Source organism: Engystomops pustulosus, chromosome 7 (genome assembly GCF_040894005.1).
Source record: "Engystomops pustulosus chromosome 7, aEngPut4.maternal, whole genome shotgun sequence".
Lineage (NCBI taxonomy): Eukaryota > Metazoa > Chordata > Amphibia > Anura > Leptodactylidae > Engystomops > Engystomops pustulosus.
In genome coordinates, this window is record NC_092417.1 from 75,258,216 (window position 1) to 75,277,921 (window position 19,706).

General features: G+C 41.0%; 1 protein-coding gene across 17 annotated transcripts in view; it reads right to left on the bottom strand.

The window, feature by feature from the left end:
* NRXN3 (neurexin 3) overlaps nucleotides 1-19,706 on the bottom strand; it is a 311,716-nt gene that overhangs the window by 182,909 nt on the left and 109,101 nt on the right. For 16 of the 17 annotated variants that reach the window (XR_011848911.1, XR_011848910.1, XM_072116760.1 and 13 more), the window contains 2 exons: nucleotides 14,226-14,429; nucleotides 12,189-12,215 (listed from right to left, as the gene is read on the bottom strand). Coding sequence is in view for 15 of the 17 variants with exons in the window: in XM_072116760.1 (XP_071972861.1) it covers nucleotides 12,189-12,215; nucleotides 14,226-14,429 (231 nt within the window). In the remaining 2 variants the exon portion in view is untranslated. The remainder of the gene's footprint in view (nucleotides 1-12,188; nucleotides 12,216-14,225; nucleotides 14,430-19,706) is intronic. The other variant, XM_072116758.1, reaches the window with a different exon arrangement.

Below are 19,706 nucleotides of genomic sequence, written 5' to 3' on the forward strand. Positions count from 1 at the left end.
GCACAGCTTGGAGTCTCTTCTCTCCTGCCATTTCCTATGGAGTGTGAGGTGATGGGGGGAAGAGGGTGGCTGCAGTCTCTGTCTGTGTGGATTATTTGCTTATACAGTATAAATGTGTAGGGAAAGCTGAGGGAAAGATAAATGTAGGTGTTTGGTTATTACATTAGTCTGTTTTCCTGGCAGCACATGACTACTGCAGACATGAGGTAATCAGCTGTGAGCAGAGAGGGGGATGGGGGCGTGTCTTTCCTTCTGTAGTCTCAGCTTCTTTCTGAAGTCCATAGTAACAGACATATGTGAGATTACTGCCATCTAGGGGAAGTCTGCAGAATACAAGAGGAAGGAACAAGATTCGGGTAACTAATCCAATTGCAAAAGGGCTTAAAATTACAACATATCAAAAGTTTTTTTGAAATGACGGTTACACTTTAAGAGACAGAAACGAAAATGGTATTTCTTTTATTTATTTCTATAAAATTCTTGACCCAGGAAAAGTGGTAGTAATAGATCATCCATTCTTCTAACAAACTAAACTGTAAATATCTATAAGAAGATCCGAATGGAAACCAAATACTGTAGTGATTATTTTTTAATAAAGAACAAGCTCATAACCACTAAGGGTGCAGTCACACGTCGCGCTTGACGCATTCGTTTAAAAACAGCTGGAGAGAGATTTGCCTAATTAAACAGCTGTCAACACTTGTGTTTACAAAACGCAACAATTAATGCATTGTTAATGCATGTGTTAACATCGTATTAGCACATGCGTTTGTTAACCCAGTGTTAATGCATTAACATTTGCATTTGTAAACACAAGAGTTAACAGCTGTTTAATTAGGCAAATCTCTCTTCAGCTGTTACAATACATGTTTAAACGCATGTGTTAAACGTGATGTGTGACTGCATCCTGAAGGATGCGGCACATCAGGTTTTTTTTTAACGTCAAGTTCTGAAATTGTTTTTAACAAGACAAGCTGAAGTTTTGATGGTATCTGTTTAGGCTGCCTATAACTAATCAACTTGTCTCCTTTATTCTGCAGATCAGTATGATGCTGACAATACCTACCACTGTGATTGCATGGTAATGTATCAGCTTCCACAACATACAGTTTTGCAATGGTGCGCCTAGAAGTCAAGTAAAAAACACCACTGTGTAACTTCTCTCCTGGAAGGACAATCAAACTATGGGATTCTACTGTAAGAGGATAAACTCCATTGTCTGTATGCTCATACCTCATCACACTCCTCTATACCTTCTCCTACTCTATTTTGTTATACAGAGTTGTACATAATAGAGCAGTGTACACAAACCCATAAACACATTATCAGCCCCCTGTAGTATTTTGCTTGCCAGCCCCCTGTAGTATATAGCCCGCCAGCCCCCTGTGGTATATAGCCCGCCAGTCCCCTGTGGTGTATAGACTGCCACCCCCCTATAGCATATAGCCTGCAAGCCCCATGCAGTATATAGCCTGCCAGCCCCATGCAGTATATAGCTTGCCAGCCCTCTGTAATATATAGCCTGCCAGTCCCATGTAGTATATAGAGGTAAAAATAAATTCACTCCAGCACCGGCGTGGCTTGATTAAAATTTCATTCAATCTTTATTTTCTTCCGATTAAAATATAGGACATGACAACCCAATGGCAACACCAGTTGTTACATATTGCGGGATTAATCCTACGCGTTTCAGGTGCTACACGCACCCTTAGTCATGGTGCCATGACTAAGGGTGCGTGTAGCACCTGCAACTGTAGCATATAGCCTGCCAGCCCCCTGTGGTATATAGACTGCCACCCCCCTATAGTATAGAGCCTGCCAGCCCCATGCAGTATATAGCCTGCCAGCCCCATGCAGTATATAGCTTGCCAGCCCCATGCAGTATATAGCCTGCCAGCCCCATGCAGTATATAGCCTGCCAGCGAAACACCGGCTGCTCGTTCCCGATCACAGGCGTTTCCATAGAAACGCAGATGCGATCGGGCCGAGGCCCGCCCCGGTGGGCGCGACTTTGTCTGCGTTTGCAGACAAAGCGCCACGTGTGGCACCGGCCTCAGGGTGATGCCACACATGGCATTTTGAACCTGTTTTTGGTCCATTTTTAAGCAGTCTGTTAAAAAATGCATGGGTTTTTGAAAAACGCATTCATTTTTTTTAAACGCATCCTTTTTTTACCAATTATCTTAATTAAAATTGGTCAAAAGCTGATTTATTTTCAAATAAACGCATGCGTTTTTGGATGGACTGCTTAAAAACAGACCAAAAACAGGTTAAAAACGCCATCACCCCTAGGGTGCTGCCACACGTTGCGTTCTTGGACTGTTTTAAACGAGTGCGTTTTTGAATGTTAACCATGCGTTTGGCTGCTTTAAACCCATCTATCTTCATTTCTAGAATGGTAGACAGCTGTGAAACAGAATAAAGCCAGCCAAACGCATGGTAAGCTTACAAACACACATCTGTTTAAAAACGCATGTGCTTTCAGTCCGTTTAAAAACCATCCATGAACATGACATGTGGAAGAACCCTTAGGATAAGTTATAAATATTAGAATGGTGGGGAGATGACTGCTAGTACCCTAGCTATGTTCTTAGTAACTGTCGTCATGTGTTCCCACTCCAGCTCAGCTGCATTCAAGTATCACAACCAGTATGCCCTGTATATGGTGAACACTGGAGAGATTGCACTAAGGGTCTTTTTAATGTGCAATAGCAGTAAAGCCTTAATCCCTACTCTCAAAGTTTCTTCCAGGTGAAAGTGTGGGCAGAGAAGCTGTGTCATCATGAGTAACACTGGAGCATTATAACAGAGTGCTAATCAAAGATGCTAAGATTTGGCCACAAAACAGGGAAAGAAAAGCATCAGCATTCTAGGATTTCTTGGGGGCTGGCAGGCTAGCTATATACTACAGGGGGCTGGCAGGCTAGCTATATACTACAGGGGGCTGGCAGGCTAGCTATATACTACAGGGGGCTGGCAGGCTAGCTATATACTACAGGGGGCTGGCAGGCTAGCTATATACTACAGGGGGCTGGCAGGCTAGCTATATACTACTGGGGGCTGGCAGGCTAGCTATATACTACTGGGGGCTGGCCGGCTATATACTACTGGGGGCTGGCCGGCTATATGCTACAGCAGGCTGGCCCGCTATATATTACAGCGGGCTGGCCCGCTATATACTACAGCGGGCTGGCCCGCTATATACTACAGCGGGCTGGCCCGCTATATACTACAGCGGGCTGGCCCGCTATATACTACAGCGGGCTGGCTATATACTGGGGGGCTGTGACCAATGCATTTCCCACCCGCTGCTTATACTCGAGTCAATAGGTTTTTCCATTTTTTGTGTTAAATTTAGGGGTCTCGGCATTTACTCAGGTCGGGTTATACTTGAGTATGTACAGTACTTTCTGTATCAATTCCTCACTGTTTTCTAGATCTCTGCTTGCTGTCCTTATATACAAAGCTTCTCTATTTACTTCCAGTGGATAGAAATCTTTCCATGTGATGTGTAATAGGAGCTGTGTGATAGTAACGGCTCATGCCCCTGCCAGTCCATCACAAGACCATGGACAGATTTCTATCCACTGGAAGTAAAAATAGAAGTGTTCTATAGAATGACAGCAAGCAGAGATCTAGAAAACCATGAAGAACTGATACAAAAAGTATATTGGAAAATTGTACAACTTTCCCTTACACAAACCCTATCTAAAATTTGTTGAAGGTGAACAACCCCTTTAGTGTTTTGGTCTGGATCTCCAAACTTCCATGCACAACGACTTCTCTGCTGTCCAACGGACTTTGGATTTACCTTAACATTCACCATTTAGTAAAACTGCTTATTTTTTATTAGTTTTTTTTCTATAACTAATATGTTTGTTTTATGTCAAACACAAGGAAGACGAGGGCAATCTGATTTTTTTAAATGTAATTTTTACATTCTTTTAACAATTTTTTTACTGACCCCTTTCTAGGATACAACTGTTGGGATTTAGTTAAAGATGCTTAATATTTATCACACAACAGATTTATAGGGGCTTATTTACTAAGGGTCCCTTGGCTGCATTTTCATCAGGTTTCCCGACTTTTCGGGGATCCTTCCGCGGATTGTGTTGCACGCGATCGGATTTTGGCGCATCGCCGCCAGCTTTCATGCGACAGAAACCCGGGGGGAGGGCCATCTGGCGATCAGACGGATTTGGACAAACCGCGAGTTGAACTCCGGCAGCCCTAATCTGGGAAGCGACAGATGCAGGATATCGGGCGCACGCTGGTAGTGAATCACGGCAGCTGTGCATTCTCGTCGGGGAACGCACCTCAGGGACCAAGCAGGGACTGGTAAGTAAATCTGCCCCATAATGTTGATACATTTAGTACAAATTACACAAATTTAGACAGAAAAGCTGACTAAACATTTTCTCTTTAATAAATCCCCACCATTGTCTTCATCGTCCTGCCATTGCCCATGAGCAAAGAAGGCAGACAGCCCATGGTTACTGTTCTTACTACAACACTGCACAATATGACCATCGTCATCATCTCCACAGGGGGATTGTGACGTTATATTCTAAGAAGAGGGGCACTAATGCCAAGCAGAGGAAAGACAAAACATACAGGAATGTTCAATATTCCGAATAAGTACAGATTATGATCAAGATAACAACAAGAGGAGAGCAAGGACGTCATAAACTACGTCTGTTTCCACAAGCTCTATCTTATTAAATTGTCTGCTCAGTAGAAACCGAGCTTGACTGATGATGTCACGCCATTGTGCAGAACGCTGAGTAACAACACTGGAACTATATTATCTGCAGAATTCCTGTTCATGAATGCCTGAATAATCCACATTATACACGTCAGGCAGTGCTGGATGTGTGTGGCTTGGAACTTGTGTCACAGCCTCACAGTGTGATCTGGACGTAAAGCTCTGCCGTCTATAATCAAATATCTGCAAATCCCAGGACTTCCCCTCTTTGTTAGGTCCTAACGCCCAGGCTGTGTACTTAACTGACTTCTTAGACTTTCTACATCTCTTGTATTTAGTAAGGTTTCTTTGTAAAAAGGTTTTACAACAATCTACCAGCACCCTCAGATAGGGTATGAAATATCCTTTGCAGCATTGCCTGTGAAATTGCCTTTTATGTGAAATCTCATCCATTCACCTATTTTAAAAAATCATTGTAATGAATATTGTGAAAAAATGCCATATACTGCAATACTGTAGCATTGCAGAGGGTCTAAATAATAGTAAAAAAAAATTCAAACCATTCCCTAGAACTGATATAAAATGTAAGAATCACAAACATGTTAGGTATCGTCACGTCTCAAAAAGCCCAATCAAAATATAAAAACTGTTATTGCCAGTGAACCTCATAACAATGTCAGAAACACAACTTTTACACCATTTTACTTCACATAAAAAAAAGTTATAAAAATGTGATCATAAGGTCGCACAGTCCTCAAAATGGTAGCTCATCTTGCAAAAAATGACACATCACACAGCTCCGTACACCATAGTATGAAAAAGTTATTAGCGTCAGAAGATGGCAAAACCTTTTTTTTTCTCTCATACACATTGGTTTCACAATAAAACCTATATAAATTTGGTATCACTGTGATCGTAACAAATGAAAGAATAAAGCAGAGGTATTATTTAGAGCGCACAGTGAAAGTCGTAAAAACTGAGAAAAAAAAGATACTAAACTCATCTTTTAAATCTTATCAGTAGGAATGAGTAGACCTAATGTTCGCATTTGGGTTTGGCCGCGCGACCCAGACATATTACCGGATTGATGGCTGGACAGTCAATCTGGCTAATTGATGCTCCTAGCAACTTGCCATGGTTATTTTCCATACCAGATCTATGACTGCATAATCTCCCCCTTCCACATATCATTAATGTACATGATACAGACCTTGTCCCAAGAAGAAAGGCAAACACAAAAATCCTAGGCTACACATAATGGGGCAGATTTATAAAAAGTGTCCTAAGGTTAGACAGTGCAGAGTTAGACTAGACCGTCTTATTCTGCACAAGATTAATGTGTCTGGTGCTGGATGAGAAATCTGTCCCAGTATAAGACTTTCTAGTTGTACTATTCACCTCATATTAGTTGGCTTACTTTACGTCCAGAAAATTAGGACACAATTAAGTCTGTTCAGCAGTATTTTCTGGCGCACGGACCTTATTGGCAGGAGGCCATGCCTCCTTTTCTCAAGCTTTTCGTAGGATAGCCAGAAAATGGTCTAAAACCTTTAATAAATGTGGTAAAGTTTTTTAGTCCAAACTACGACAGAATTCTGACGTGGACAGAAAAAATATTGGGGGAGATTTATTAATGTAGAAAAAAAATAGAAGAAAGAAAGCATGGAATCAAGATAATGCACACCAGTGCATATAAATGTTGGTAATAGGCAGCTCATACAGTACACAGCGGTATGTGCCACCCTAGATGATCCATGTGAAGTCTGTATTGCACCCTCCAGTTTTGTTCAGATCTCTGGGTAGCATAGCCTTCTCACCATGGTTAATGGGTGCACTTTTTCCTAATAATGAATTCCTTGGGATTCAGTCTTCTTACTCTCTCCCAAGTAACATACAATCATTTTTTTCAGGAATCTTGCTTAATCATTTTCTTCATTGCATCTAAACACGTGGCCAAAATTGTTGGTACCCCTCTTTTAATAATAGAAACCCACAAACTCACAGAAATAACTTGAATCTGTCCATGGTAAAAATAAATTACATTTCTATGAAAATGAAGAAATGAAAGGCAGACGTTGCTTTTCAACTATGCTTCAAAAGAAACAGAACAGAAATGATGGTATCCCTGAGGGTGTAGTCACACTCAACGTATAGGTCTCAAAACGCATTGCAACAGCTTAAAGAGAACCTGCGACCCAAAATTTCGGCACTAGGGGCTGCCTACTAAAGTTAACATGCTACAAAATAAAAGTGTCAACACATGTGTTAACACATGTTAACATTACCTTAATGAATGTATGTGTTAACATAATGGTAACATGTGTGTTAACACTGTGTTAACTGTTGCGCTTTGTAAATGCTAATGTTAACAGCTGTCTAATTAGTAAAATCTGTCTTCAGCTGTTGGAATTCTTTTTGAAACACGCATTAAATGCCACATGTGACAGCACCCTGAAAAAAAATGTGAGTAACGTGTCTGCAAACCTTGTAACCATGTACATATACTGTATATGGCTACAGATACTTACTGTGCTGTTTGGTGAACTGGTATGTACCACACTCAACATGGAGCAGAGAAAGCGAAGGAAAGACTTGTCTTATGAGCTTAGAAAAAAAAATTATAGGCAAACATGTTAAAGCTAAAGATTATAAGACCATCTCCAAGCAGCTTGATGTTCCAGTGACAACAGTTGCACACATTATTCACAAATTTAAGATCTATAGGACTGTAGCCAACCTCCATGGACATGACCACAAGAGGAAAACTGATGACAAATCAAAGAGATAAATAATATAAATGGTAACAAAAATGCCCAGAAAAGCTTCTAAAGAGATTAAAGGTGAACTTCAAGCTCAAGGAACATCAGTATCAGATCGCACCATCCGTCATTGTTTGAGCCAAAGTAGACAAGGGGAGACGACCAAGGAGAACATCATTGTTAAAAAAAAATCATAAAAGTTCAAGAATTTGGGGGGAATTTGCAAAACTACATGTTGACAAGCCACAAAGATTATGGGAGAATGACAGATTAGATCAAAATTTAACTTTTTGGCAAAGCACATGAACTCTATATTCACAGATGAAAAAGTAAAGCATATTTTGAAAAGAACACTGTCCCTAATGTGGAGGAAGCTCTATTATGTTCTGGAGCTTTTTTGCTGCATCTGAATTGAATCTGTGCAGGGTACAATGAAATATCAAGACTAGCAAGGGGTTCTAGAGAGAAATGTGCTGCCCAGTGTCAGAAAGCTTAGTGTTTTGCTGCATTCAGACAGCCGTTGGGCGAAGTATATACGGGCGACGTATATACATCGGATATATGTCCCCCTTCGGCACTGCACCATTCCGTAGCCAGGGAAAAGATAGGGCAATATGGCGCCGTGCCCCATGTTTGTCTATGGAGAGGGGTCCCTCCTCCTCTCCCCACCGCTGACGTGTTAATTCGTCTGAATTTAGCCTTAGTCAGAGGTTATGGGTCTTACAAAAGGAAAATGACCCATAACACACATCTAAAAACACAAAAGAATGGCTAAGAGAAAAACATTCTGAAGTGGCCTTCTATGAGCCCTTACCTAAATCTTATTGAGCATCTTTCAAGTCTTGTTGAAAGTTACAGAAATCGTGACTGCCTCAATATTAAGTTAAGGTAAGCATCATTTCTGTCCAGACCTTTTTCGTGAGTTATAGCTTTTTAAGCATACTTACATTTTTTTTTTTTTAAAACTTTATCTGCCTTTCATTTGTTCATTTTCATGGAAATTAACATTTTTCTTTAAATTTTGTCAGACTTAAGTAATTTCTATGACCATTGTGGGTTTTTCTTTCCTTAAATGAGGGGTACCAATATTTTTGTGAAAGTGTGTATATATTTTATATGATTTTTAGATTATTTATATGTTACCCATGTTATTGCGTCTGCTTGTTCTACATTTTCTTATTTAACTGGTTTGTTTATAAACTGCCTTTCTAAGGTCGGGTGGTGTAGGCCTTACAGTCCCCAATTGATTGACCACAATTTTCTTTTTTGATGGCTTTTTTATTACGTAGAAAAAATTCTTTATTTACAGTGTTGATGCATGGAATCTCGAATAAGAGGTTTTTTTCTTAGTTTTCAGCCACTTTTCTGCTTTTTCTCCTGCAGTAAGCAGTGTATATGAAAGCCTTCTAAGGTTTATCAACTTCAGATAGGATTTATACAAACTGCTTAAATAAGGAAGAAAGGTAGAGGAACTGCACTATTGAATTATGCAATTTTGTCAAATGTTTAGTTACACTTAAAAAATACAAACCATCATGGTTACGTAGAAATGTGCCCACATGAAGCATACATGTCGGACTTACAGGGCATTTAAAGTGCCTGTGGGTGCTGGCAGCAGACCCAGATAAGCATAAAATTTCTTTTTTTAAATTGTGGTCCTGAACAGCAGTGATATAGAGCAACATTAAACCAGTGGTCCATAATAACGTGTGGGTTGCTTAAAGTCCCCAATCAACGTTCCAGGTGCTTTTTAACAACGGAATTAAGTTAAATTTTTTTCTTGCATTACCATAGCTATATGAAATCAGGCAACTAGCCATGCAACTACGATATGTGTTGGCTTTGTTCATGTCAGAACAGTAAGCTAAAAGTTTGTGTCCCAACTTAAAACACAGCAGACATTTTGTAAAGCAAGGCCCAATTTTCATACAAGTCATAAAATTGTCTAGAAACTGTATGAAACATTTCTAACATGTGGCACAATAAATTTTTGATGCCAGAATTTTGGTGTATTTTGCTTCATGTGTTAAAACAGGAGACCTGGTACGTGTAAAGACCAGAACAGTTATCTAACCAATACAATTTGGCTTATGTCAAAACATCTCCAAATAAGCAACTAGTGGGAAATAATAATAGGACACTGAGTGACAGGGTCATGTATTTCTATGTGTTTTTACACTGGCTTTCACAGCCTTGTGAACTGACAGCCCAAGCTGCAAATTTTGGAGCGGTTCCTATTTGTTCCCATGTTTGAGCGAACCTCACACACTGGTGATACATGGGTTCTCAAAAGTTAGAAAACTTTTGCAGAGTATCAAGGAAAGATTTCAATCTCTCCCTAGTTTAAAACTCATGCATGGTCTTGTCATACCAATACCGCCCAAAAAAAACGAAAGATCCGGGCATTTTTTTAGGCGCAGATACGATAATACATGTCAACCATTGTGTTGCAAGTTCTTCATGAATCTGGCACTGCATGCTAAATGTGGCGCATAATCCAACTGTGAACCGGAATACCCCTTTCAATGCAGAATTTTATGTTGAGTCAGGTACAGTGCAGCCGTGACAAAAATGTGTCTTCTAAACACATTTTCAAGAATTTTGCAATGAAAAGAATGTGCAAAGTCAGACATAAAACTGGTGCAGGGGCTTTAATAAATGTGGGCCACTGGGACTCTGGTAATCTTCTTATATCCGTAATCCATGGCCAGTTCCTTAAAAAAAAAAATCAACTTTTAGAAATATGCTAATGAGCCTGTGGGGCTTTGGGGGTGTTTCCAGAGCCCCACAGTGATGTCTTTTCACTGGTTGTTACAATTAGCAGAACTTGTTTCTCCTTCCTCCTTCTGCCTGTGTAATCTAGCGGTAGTAGGATAGGAAGTATGGGGAAAGAGACGTGAAAATGTCCATAACTGCATAAAGTCTGTAGCTACCCCTAGGCCACTATCAGATGTTGCGATAACATCTACACAATAATGCAAAACACATTGTAAATACAATGTGATTGTGGCCTTAGGAGATAAAAAAGATAGTAATGATAGAGAAAGGTACAGATTCTAAGTCACATAGGTGCCTCATATTATACAGCCTTTCCAATCTTTATTACCAAATATTATAAAGAGTAGACCTAGTAGCAATGTGTTCCTAAATCACAACTGAGAAACAAGAATGTCCTGCCTGGTTGTTTTTAGCCCACTGGAAATATTAATCCCAATCCATGAAATGTATCAAAATTATGTTTCAAGAAAATGCTAGTAACTACATGTATTCCTGGTGCATATAATTTTACTTTCTTGTTACTAGAGCAGCCTAGGATCATCACCGACATGCAAAATCTTCATGTTATCTGCTGATAAATTGGGCTTCTGTGCATATCAGTTTTTTCTTTAGTGTTTGACACATTCATACCTATAGTTCACAAATGTCCATTCTGCTTATGTACATCGCATGCAAGCCGCATAGCTCTGCAGAAAGTGCCTTTGTCATGTTGCACCTGCCACTTTCATCTATGGAACTTTGTTTGTCATTATAACTCTGCAAACTACGTGGTGCATGCCCTTAATGCGACATCGCTGCTTTACCAGTCAGACAAAATCTTCCGTATGTGCATAATTGCCACAAGCTCAGACTCAAAACCCAAATGTTACGTTTCCACAGAAGTTGAGTTTATCACCAGTCTTTGGCACAGGAGAGCAGTGGGCGAGGAATCTCTTCTGCTAAATGAAGGATCGGCACCAAGTGAGCACTGACTGATGGAGGAAAGTGAAAGCGATCAAAGCCATGGGAAAAGATATAGAAGCCTTTCCTATTTTCTATAGCACAAAATGTCTGACTGCAAAAGGGAGGTTATTCCTATTTAGGATGATAGCACATTAATGTACTGTACATAAATATGGAATATCATGCAACACAGCCCTGCTCTATCATCATCAAATAATATGTGAATGAGATTACAGGGAAATAATATAACTATTTAGGCAGAAAACAACATACACAAAAAGTGTGTGTTACAGAGATTTTGTAAATGGGATGTCATTTTTGTCAACATAATCTAGAAACAATGAGACACAAATATGTCTGGTTTATGAGCATAGATTGGCACTTACCTCTGAGTACTGTTGCTGTACCTGTCACACTGGTTACTTACCTTCAATTCAGTATTATAACAGGGCAGTTGGCACCCCAAGTATCAGCACTACATAACATGGGTAAATGTTGAAACATGCTCTGATGTGGGTCCTTACAGGCTTCAGACTACCAACCTGTGTATAATTATGGAAGTATGTCCTCAAGTGTACCTATACTAGAATTGGCCCCTTATCTTATGATTTTTACACAATCCAGCATGCCCGCTGAAAAGCAATAGCTGTAATTCCATTGGCCCGACATTTGTGTTTCTTCTTACAAAGCAATATAAAGAGTGTATATTCCTTGATGGAGCAGGGTGACAATGGGTATACAGTTCATATCAGATCATTAAACAGGCAGCACTGGGGTAAGATAGCCCGTAAAAGGTTTTGGAGCATATGTGCAATTTGCAGTGTGACCACTAGGTGTCAGACTTAATGCAAAAGTAAATTGTGGATAACAAAGGCAGAGACACCCCGAGCTCATAATTGCTCCAAAGCAACACAAGATCATACATCTGCAAATCAGAGAAGCTAAATATACAACAAGAGCATGAGATAGAAAGAACAAAATGAGATTTGAGGGTATAAACTTACTGGAGTTACAGTTTATCCTGATACAGTCTAGATGGGAAAAAAATAAATGAAAGATGAATTCGTATCCTTCAAGGTTACAGCTGCAGTCATCCAAAAACAGTGAGGTCCACCCTTCCGGGGACAGACACACGCAACAACGGTGGCCATTTTATAGTACTAGGTGTAAGCAAAATTGGAGGAATGAGACAAATCTGCCTAAAATGTGACGTGGTACTTGTGTATTTTGAAGACTGATGTAGTGGATGGGACATGTTTTACGTGGAAGGCTGTGTGATCTGTGCAGGCCCAGTCTTAGTTTACCTAAAGTGTGACATGTGAGTTGTATAAACTTAATTCATCTATAAAATGGCCACGTACAAACAGCAAACCGCACAAACACATTGCTCTTGAACCCTCAGCCATCTTTACAGGGAGATATTGGGACAATAGATGATTAAGGGACTATAGCTGTAGCATGTTAGGGGCCCAGACTTATAGAAAGGCCCCAATCATGATCGATGCCAAGGTCCTGTAGATACAGTAAGTGTTGAACATCTTTTATATAACCTGCTACAGAAATATATACGGCAGACAGTTTCTATATTCTATATGGACTATTTTATATGAAGGTGTAGTCGCTCTTATAGTGGTGAACAGTTCATGACACTCACACTCACGTGCTGTGTATATCATACAGTAAATAGTTCACCATGCAATAGGAGAAAATGCACCTTTTAGACTCGGCGTAGAGTAGATTAACAAATGAATTGGGGGGGCAGATGCTGAATGGAGTATAGTAATCCTGGCTCATGGCTGTTTCGTGCGATTTGGTTTGCTATGTGTCGTCAACCGCAACAGAAAAGTGGGAGCAAACACCCTCAGAGAACCGGTGGGATCAGCAAATAGTGGGGGCAGAAGGGGGTAAATTGTGGGCGTAAACATAGGCAGAGCCTTCTCAAGGCTTCAGCCATTGAGAAGTGAAGATCAGAACCCCAACTTATCAGGAAGATGAAGAGGAAAAAATAAGGATAAATGTTACTAAGAAGGCAACATACATAGTATAAAAGAGAAATGAAAAGAAGAAATGGACACCAGATCCCTTGTGCATAGAAATGAACATGTACCCAAAGAGTTGGATGCAGGGGGTACTCATGAATAGTGGGGGTTTTGATCTTCAGTGGCTATAATGATGTGACTAGAGCCTTGGGGCTCCATCCTGAACATGGCCTCTAGTTTGGGATCAAGAGTCTGGGATTTTGCACACCCCTAAATGCTGCTCAACACGCTCTGTTCTCAAGGCTGTTTGCTGTACGGGCCGCAGGCTTCAGGCCTTTGAAGGGTAGTGAGTGCCATCTTTTGAGATAATATGGCCAATGATGAAACAAGGCTAGAAACTTAAAAACACAGACAAACTGAGAACAAACATCACACAACACAAAGAGCACAGGATGAAGAAAGACAACGTTGACCCAAAAAAGTCTCCATCTATCACATTGTGAAAGGCTGCGCCACTGCAGCAGAAGGATGATCATCGGAAGCTCCAAGAGACTGATTTGGGTGGAAGAGCAAGAGAAATGAGGCAGAGATGACAAAAGATTGGCAAAGAGAAGAATGGACGGCAGGAGAATAACTGCAGAGAGCGGTAGAACTAAGGAGACCCATCTCTTTCATCCTTGTCCCAACAAACCAGCACACAAACATCAGACCAAAGTATTCAGCTGGTCCTCATGTACATGGTTGGACCTTAAATCAATGCCAAATATTGATCCTCAGGATGGCTGGGTGCTGGGAGGTACAGGATGGTGTCTCACCACTCCTGCGTTCCTCTTTAACCCTATTACTGCTGGAGAGGCAGGCAAAGTACAGAGTTTCATAACCCCAGCACTATACCAACACCCACAGAAAGTAACAAGGCAATGACAAGGAATGAGGAATGTGGACCGTACCATGCAGTGGTGACAGTATGAACAAATTTAAACTGCGGCCAAATAAAGAGCAAACAGAAAGACATTGACATGGACTCCCAATCCCCACAGAGAGGAAGGACTCATACGATACCTAAGTTGACTGTGAGTTTAACTTTCCCTCCGTCCAACTCCAGTCGCAGAGTATCAGCTGAGTCTCTGGATGTGGTAGCCACCAGCAGCCCGTAGGCTCGCTGAGACTTGAATCGAAGTGAAACGTCTTCAGCTTCCGTGTGCATTACGACCGGCATGACTATCTTCATATACATACTGCCGTCATAACTCAGGATGGAAGCCTCTGTAAAAAGAATTAACACATTTTTTTTAAAACTAGGTTTTTTTTTTTAATTGTACACCAAATACAACAATAAACAATAAAGTCAGAATTCAGTGTCATTTTGTCATATGTGTACAACATTAAGGATCAATCAATTAAAAGAACTAGTAGAGAATATAAAGTATCCAGAGGGCCGCAACAATTTGCCCAGCTTTGTTGAATTTATCTGGACATCCCTCATTTCTGAATATCAGGTCATGGAAAGGAAGAACGGAGGTCACTTGCTTTCTCCACATTGAAAGGGACAGAGGGCGCTGGGACATCCATCTTAGGGCTATAGATTTTCTAGCAAGAAAAAGGACCTCCCAGAGAAGCATATATGTATGGTATTGGCAGTATTCCTCATCCAAAACCCATAACTGACATATTTTAGGGCTTAAGGGGATGGGAATATCTATTACAGTAGATATTAAAAATCAGTTATTGGACACATCCAACCCATATTCCAAAAATCGACATACTCAGATGTACATCTAAGACAACCAGGAGTGTGCTTTCTGCCCATTTTATACAATCTCACCGGAGTTAGGCAGCAAAAGGAAAAACATTTTAATAAAATGTATTATTGGCTGATGGAGATCCATACAATGAAGATTCCAGGGCATCACTATAACATTCCTCAGTTTAGCTAGGGATTAAAGTTTCCCATTTCTCCAAAGCTGGGGAAGGGGTGTTGGCTACTTTGGCAGTGATCAGATTTGAGTACAATGTGGATATAAGACCGCATGCACCTTGTGACCTAAGGACTCCAATGACTTTATGAGGTTATCTAGATCCCCAATTCCTAGGGTTTCCCATGACCATTGAACTGTTAGGTTATATAATTCAGACTATGCATAAAGGCGTATCCACAATCACCTGTGTAAATCCACACAATTTTTTTAGCTTGGCGCCACACTGAGGTTGTAAGTTTATGAACAGGAAGTAAGCGGCACTGGAAAAGGACTGTCCAGAGTTTTTTCAGCCCCTAAATGATGAGACCGGTTATGCTCAGAATTGGATAACTGGTCAGGAAGCAGCCATAATCTAATATATTTGAGTTAGCCAGCCAAGTAATATATGTGGAGAGGGCAGCGCCCACCAACGTTTTTGGGCGTTGAAGGGTCGTAAGCTAAAACAATGAAATTTGCATCTCTGTAGTAACAGTCGTTTTACTTGCTGACATCAGATTATGTTTACATAAATGGTGGAATAGAACAATTTGCCTCCAACTTGCTGTTTCTCTTCTCTGCTTTCAATGGTTAAGAATGACAAAAGGTCTGAGTAACTCCCGTTTGCCTTCAATATTGTGAGACATTATTCCCTGTTCTCATCTTTGCTTTTATGACAGCAATTGTCACTGTGACCTTTGCAGCAATTTACAGTCCTTAGCCTAATAATTTGAATGAAGAGTAATATTATCAAATATAAGCCACATGTGTGACACTGTGCACTAGGGGTCATATTTAGGTACTACACTAAATACTTTGGTCATTAGACATGAAGGTTATTTTAGAGGTCATACAGGACTCTGGAATATGTAAGGCTGCTAACTTCATTAGTTTCTCCCTTTTTATTCATAATTATCATTTTACGGTATATCCTGCATCTAATCCTCTATATCTATAAGTTCTATTGCCCCAGGAGCATGTCTAAATGTTAAGCATCCCAGTGGAGGCAGAGATCTTCTTATAAACAATATATATAGACAGAGCTTTCACTGTAAGCTCAACATTTCCTAATATACTGTATTATCTATTTGGAAACAAATAGTATTGTGACAAGACTAGTTATTGTTTCCATCACTTGGCCTCCCCCCGCTCTTCTAATGGGGTTTGCATATGCGCTCATTTCTGGCCTCTTAAAGGTGAAGCGTGCACGAAACCCAGCCAATATTTACGTAAATACGTTTTTATTTTGGCTTGAGCAATATGGTCTGTTTGGTTCGTAGACTGCAATGTGTGGTTTATTTAAGGTTTTTCAATTCCTCGCTCCAGAATATCCTGGGGATAGGCCATAAATGCTTGTAGAGGTGAAAGCGTTTTTCCCACTAAGTCGACATATCCTCTATTCATAGGATAGGGGCAAAGTATCAAATTGCTGCTATTCCCAACAATTGCCACATGTGAAAGTAGTCGAGTGTGTGCATCAAAGCTCCATTCACCAAAGCGGCATTCATGTGATTTCTACTGTCTTAGTGATCAGACCCCCAGACATTTATCTCCTCTACGGTGGATGATGGATAAATGTAATTAAATGAAATCTACCATCAAAATCCATCATGATAAACTATCTCATAGATCCAGGCAGAGTGAATGTGGTAATATTCTCATATCCGTGGCCTCCTTCCTACCTTCAACTTTTAGAATTATATCTGGGAGGGGGGGGGGGGTATCAGAGCCAGGCACTCCCCCCTCCCACTGTGTGCTGAAACTTTCTTTGTTGCAGTGAAATGACTTTAGACAGAAGAAGGGGTGAGGTGCCGAGGGAGCAGAGGGTGAGACAAGATAGTCTAACAGCATGTGAAGCTATAGTATGGAGGAGCTCTGGTAACAACCCCCAGAGCCCTTCTTGCTAATTAGCATAATTTTAAAAGTGTATTTTAGAATACTCGATTTTGATGACATATTTACTTTAAAAAATCCCTTCAACTAAACCCTTCTACAAGTCAAATCTGTTAATTATCCAGAAAGTCCACTTCTTCAATCTCAACTCCATTCCCAGTAACTCCGGTGGGACATAGTGGGGACAAGTAATGACTGCTGCAATGAGTGGCAGGAGAAAGGGACACAACACTCAATGAACACACAACATACAATTACTGCACACAATGCATATACATTATATAACTCTCAGACACCAGGGCGGAAATAACAGGGACATGGACTGTAGGCAGATAAATGTTAGCAGTAAATGTTAGCTTTAGCCCTGGGAAAGTAACTGAGTGAGATGATGGGTAATAGGGGGACCTGTCCCCTCCCAATGTAAATGTCACTGCAATACGAGGGACCGTCACCAATATGCCTCTGCTCTCTAGCTCCAGAAATCTATATCCACATAGTGTAATCCCAGACAAGCAGAATGGTAGTGGGCTCTCAGGACATTTCTTGCTTTTACTGACACTTCTTTCTAAATTGCAATCAGTTATTGTACCATTAACTTTTAACCTGTGAATATCATTTAGTGAACATATTCATTGGACCCCAATAGTGTCTGACAACACCTTTTTATTGGTAAAATAGTGGTCTGTGCAATTCCATACTATATTCCTAGGCCTGTGCTTACTGGGTACCTCGTTTCACGGATATATGAGCAAAGTGAGGCGACATCCCACTGCAGAGCAGCGTTGAGAGCGTCAGCCAGTGTGTTGAAGGATTACAGAGGTCTCTCATTCTCCGCTGAGATTATTACAAGCACAAGGGGTTACGCTCTTAAATCTTTAATCTTTCAATTGCTTTGTGCAAGAGAGACGCGTTCATTCTTATTAACTCCTGCGCGGAAGATCCCTTTTATTTTCAGTTTAAATAGGAGGAGGCAGACCAGGACTGCGGAGAGGAAGGGTTAATACTGCAATAAATCGGATGTTTCTAGAGCAAAGGATTACAGGCAATCCCCAAATTCAAGATTTTTGTAATTGCAAAGGTTTTAATATGATGGAAGAGGTAAATCAGAGAGAGCGCCACACAATGACAAAATTGGTAATGAAAGGAAAGTGGTGGGTGGGCACGTTAATTCAAGTTGAAGACAAATGAAAGCTCAGAATTGAGGCCTGAAACTTGGGGGTGAGGGGGGGGGGGATGGGGGAAATAACCCGAATACATCAGTCTAAACGACTTGAAGAAATTAAGACAAAATTGCATAAGAGGACTACTTTATAATTTGCCAATTCCTCTACATCTTCTCCTCCCACCCTCATATAGACACTTCTGTGCCCAAGGGGTTAACCCTCTGATGCACAATACCCCATTAACCAGATGAAATCATGCAGCGCTCTTGGCTCCGGCCTCCACGTGCATCTTATCAGCTTATCATGAGCGGCCCCTCCAGGGGCCCTGGGATTAGAATGGAGTGGATAGATGCGGCTGGCTGCTTTGTGAAATTAATTGGAAAATAGCTGCCTGGGGAATAGATCCAGCCCAGCCTGAGGCTGTGGAGCTATACTGACCAGCTTCCTACTTTATAAGGCATGCTGGTATTTGTGGTGCAGAAAGAAGAAGTAATGTCCTGTCAGAATCCCAGTGGCAGCAAATCACTACATCCTCCACCAGACTTGATGGGGCACATTTACTTACCCATCCCGTCGCGATCCCCGCCGTGCATTGTCTGACAAGGATTCGGGTCTGCCACGATTCACTAAGATAAGGTGTGCGTCCAATTTCCTGCATGGGTCGCTTCCCCCGCTCAGGTCCGCCGGAGTTCACCCTCTCCTTCCCGGTGCATGTAAGTGCTGATCTTGCGACAATATTTGCTTTATAAATTCTGCGGTTTATCCGAATCAGTTGGGTTGTCTGACGTCCACGGCCCCTGATTTGTGTCGCATGCAAGCCGGCGCTGATGCGACACAATCCATTCGCGTGCAGCAAAACGGAAAAAGAAAATCGTGAAACCCGATGAAAATACGGCGTTCGGACCCTTAGTAAATGTGCCCCGATATCTTTTCTCTATGACTAGACTACCGCTGCCCCACTGCCATCAATGGCTAAAATCCTAAACAACCACATACCGCACAAATATGTTTCCAAAGGCCATTCATACATAGTACCGTGGTACCTTCACATTGTGTCTTCTGTGATACCAGGACACTGCTTTAAAATAAGAACAACAAACTATCACCTCACCTGAGGGCTAAAAATATCAGGCCGCAGCTGGTGCTGAGAACTGTTAAGAAGGCAATCGAAAGGAGTCACCACATGAATGGGAACGAGTCAATTTATTGTGCGTGTGAAGAGTATGGCGCATTCTTGAGGCCACTTGTTATGATTGGGCATTATGCCATTGTTATGACCTTGTAACTCTCTAACTCTTAATAACCTCTCTTCCTAATGTCTGATGGAGGGTCTACAGAGGATTGATTTAGTTTGGATAGCACTAAAACCACTAGAGGGAGCAGCTCACCAGAAATTCAGTCACAATAGATGAGGTCATTCAACAAGGAAAGTCATAAATGTCTCATAAAATCAAAGAGATAGTGGACAAGAAAGAAAATGTGACCTCTGCAGGATAAAGAACAGCACGATAAAGACTAACACTCCATATAAC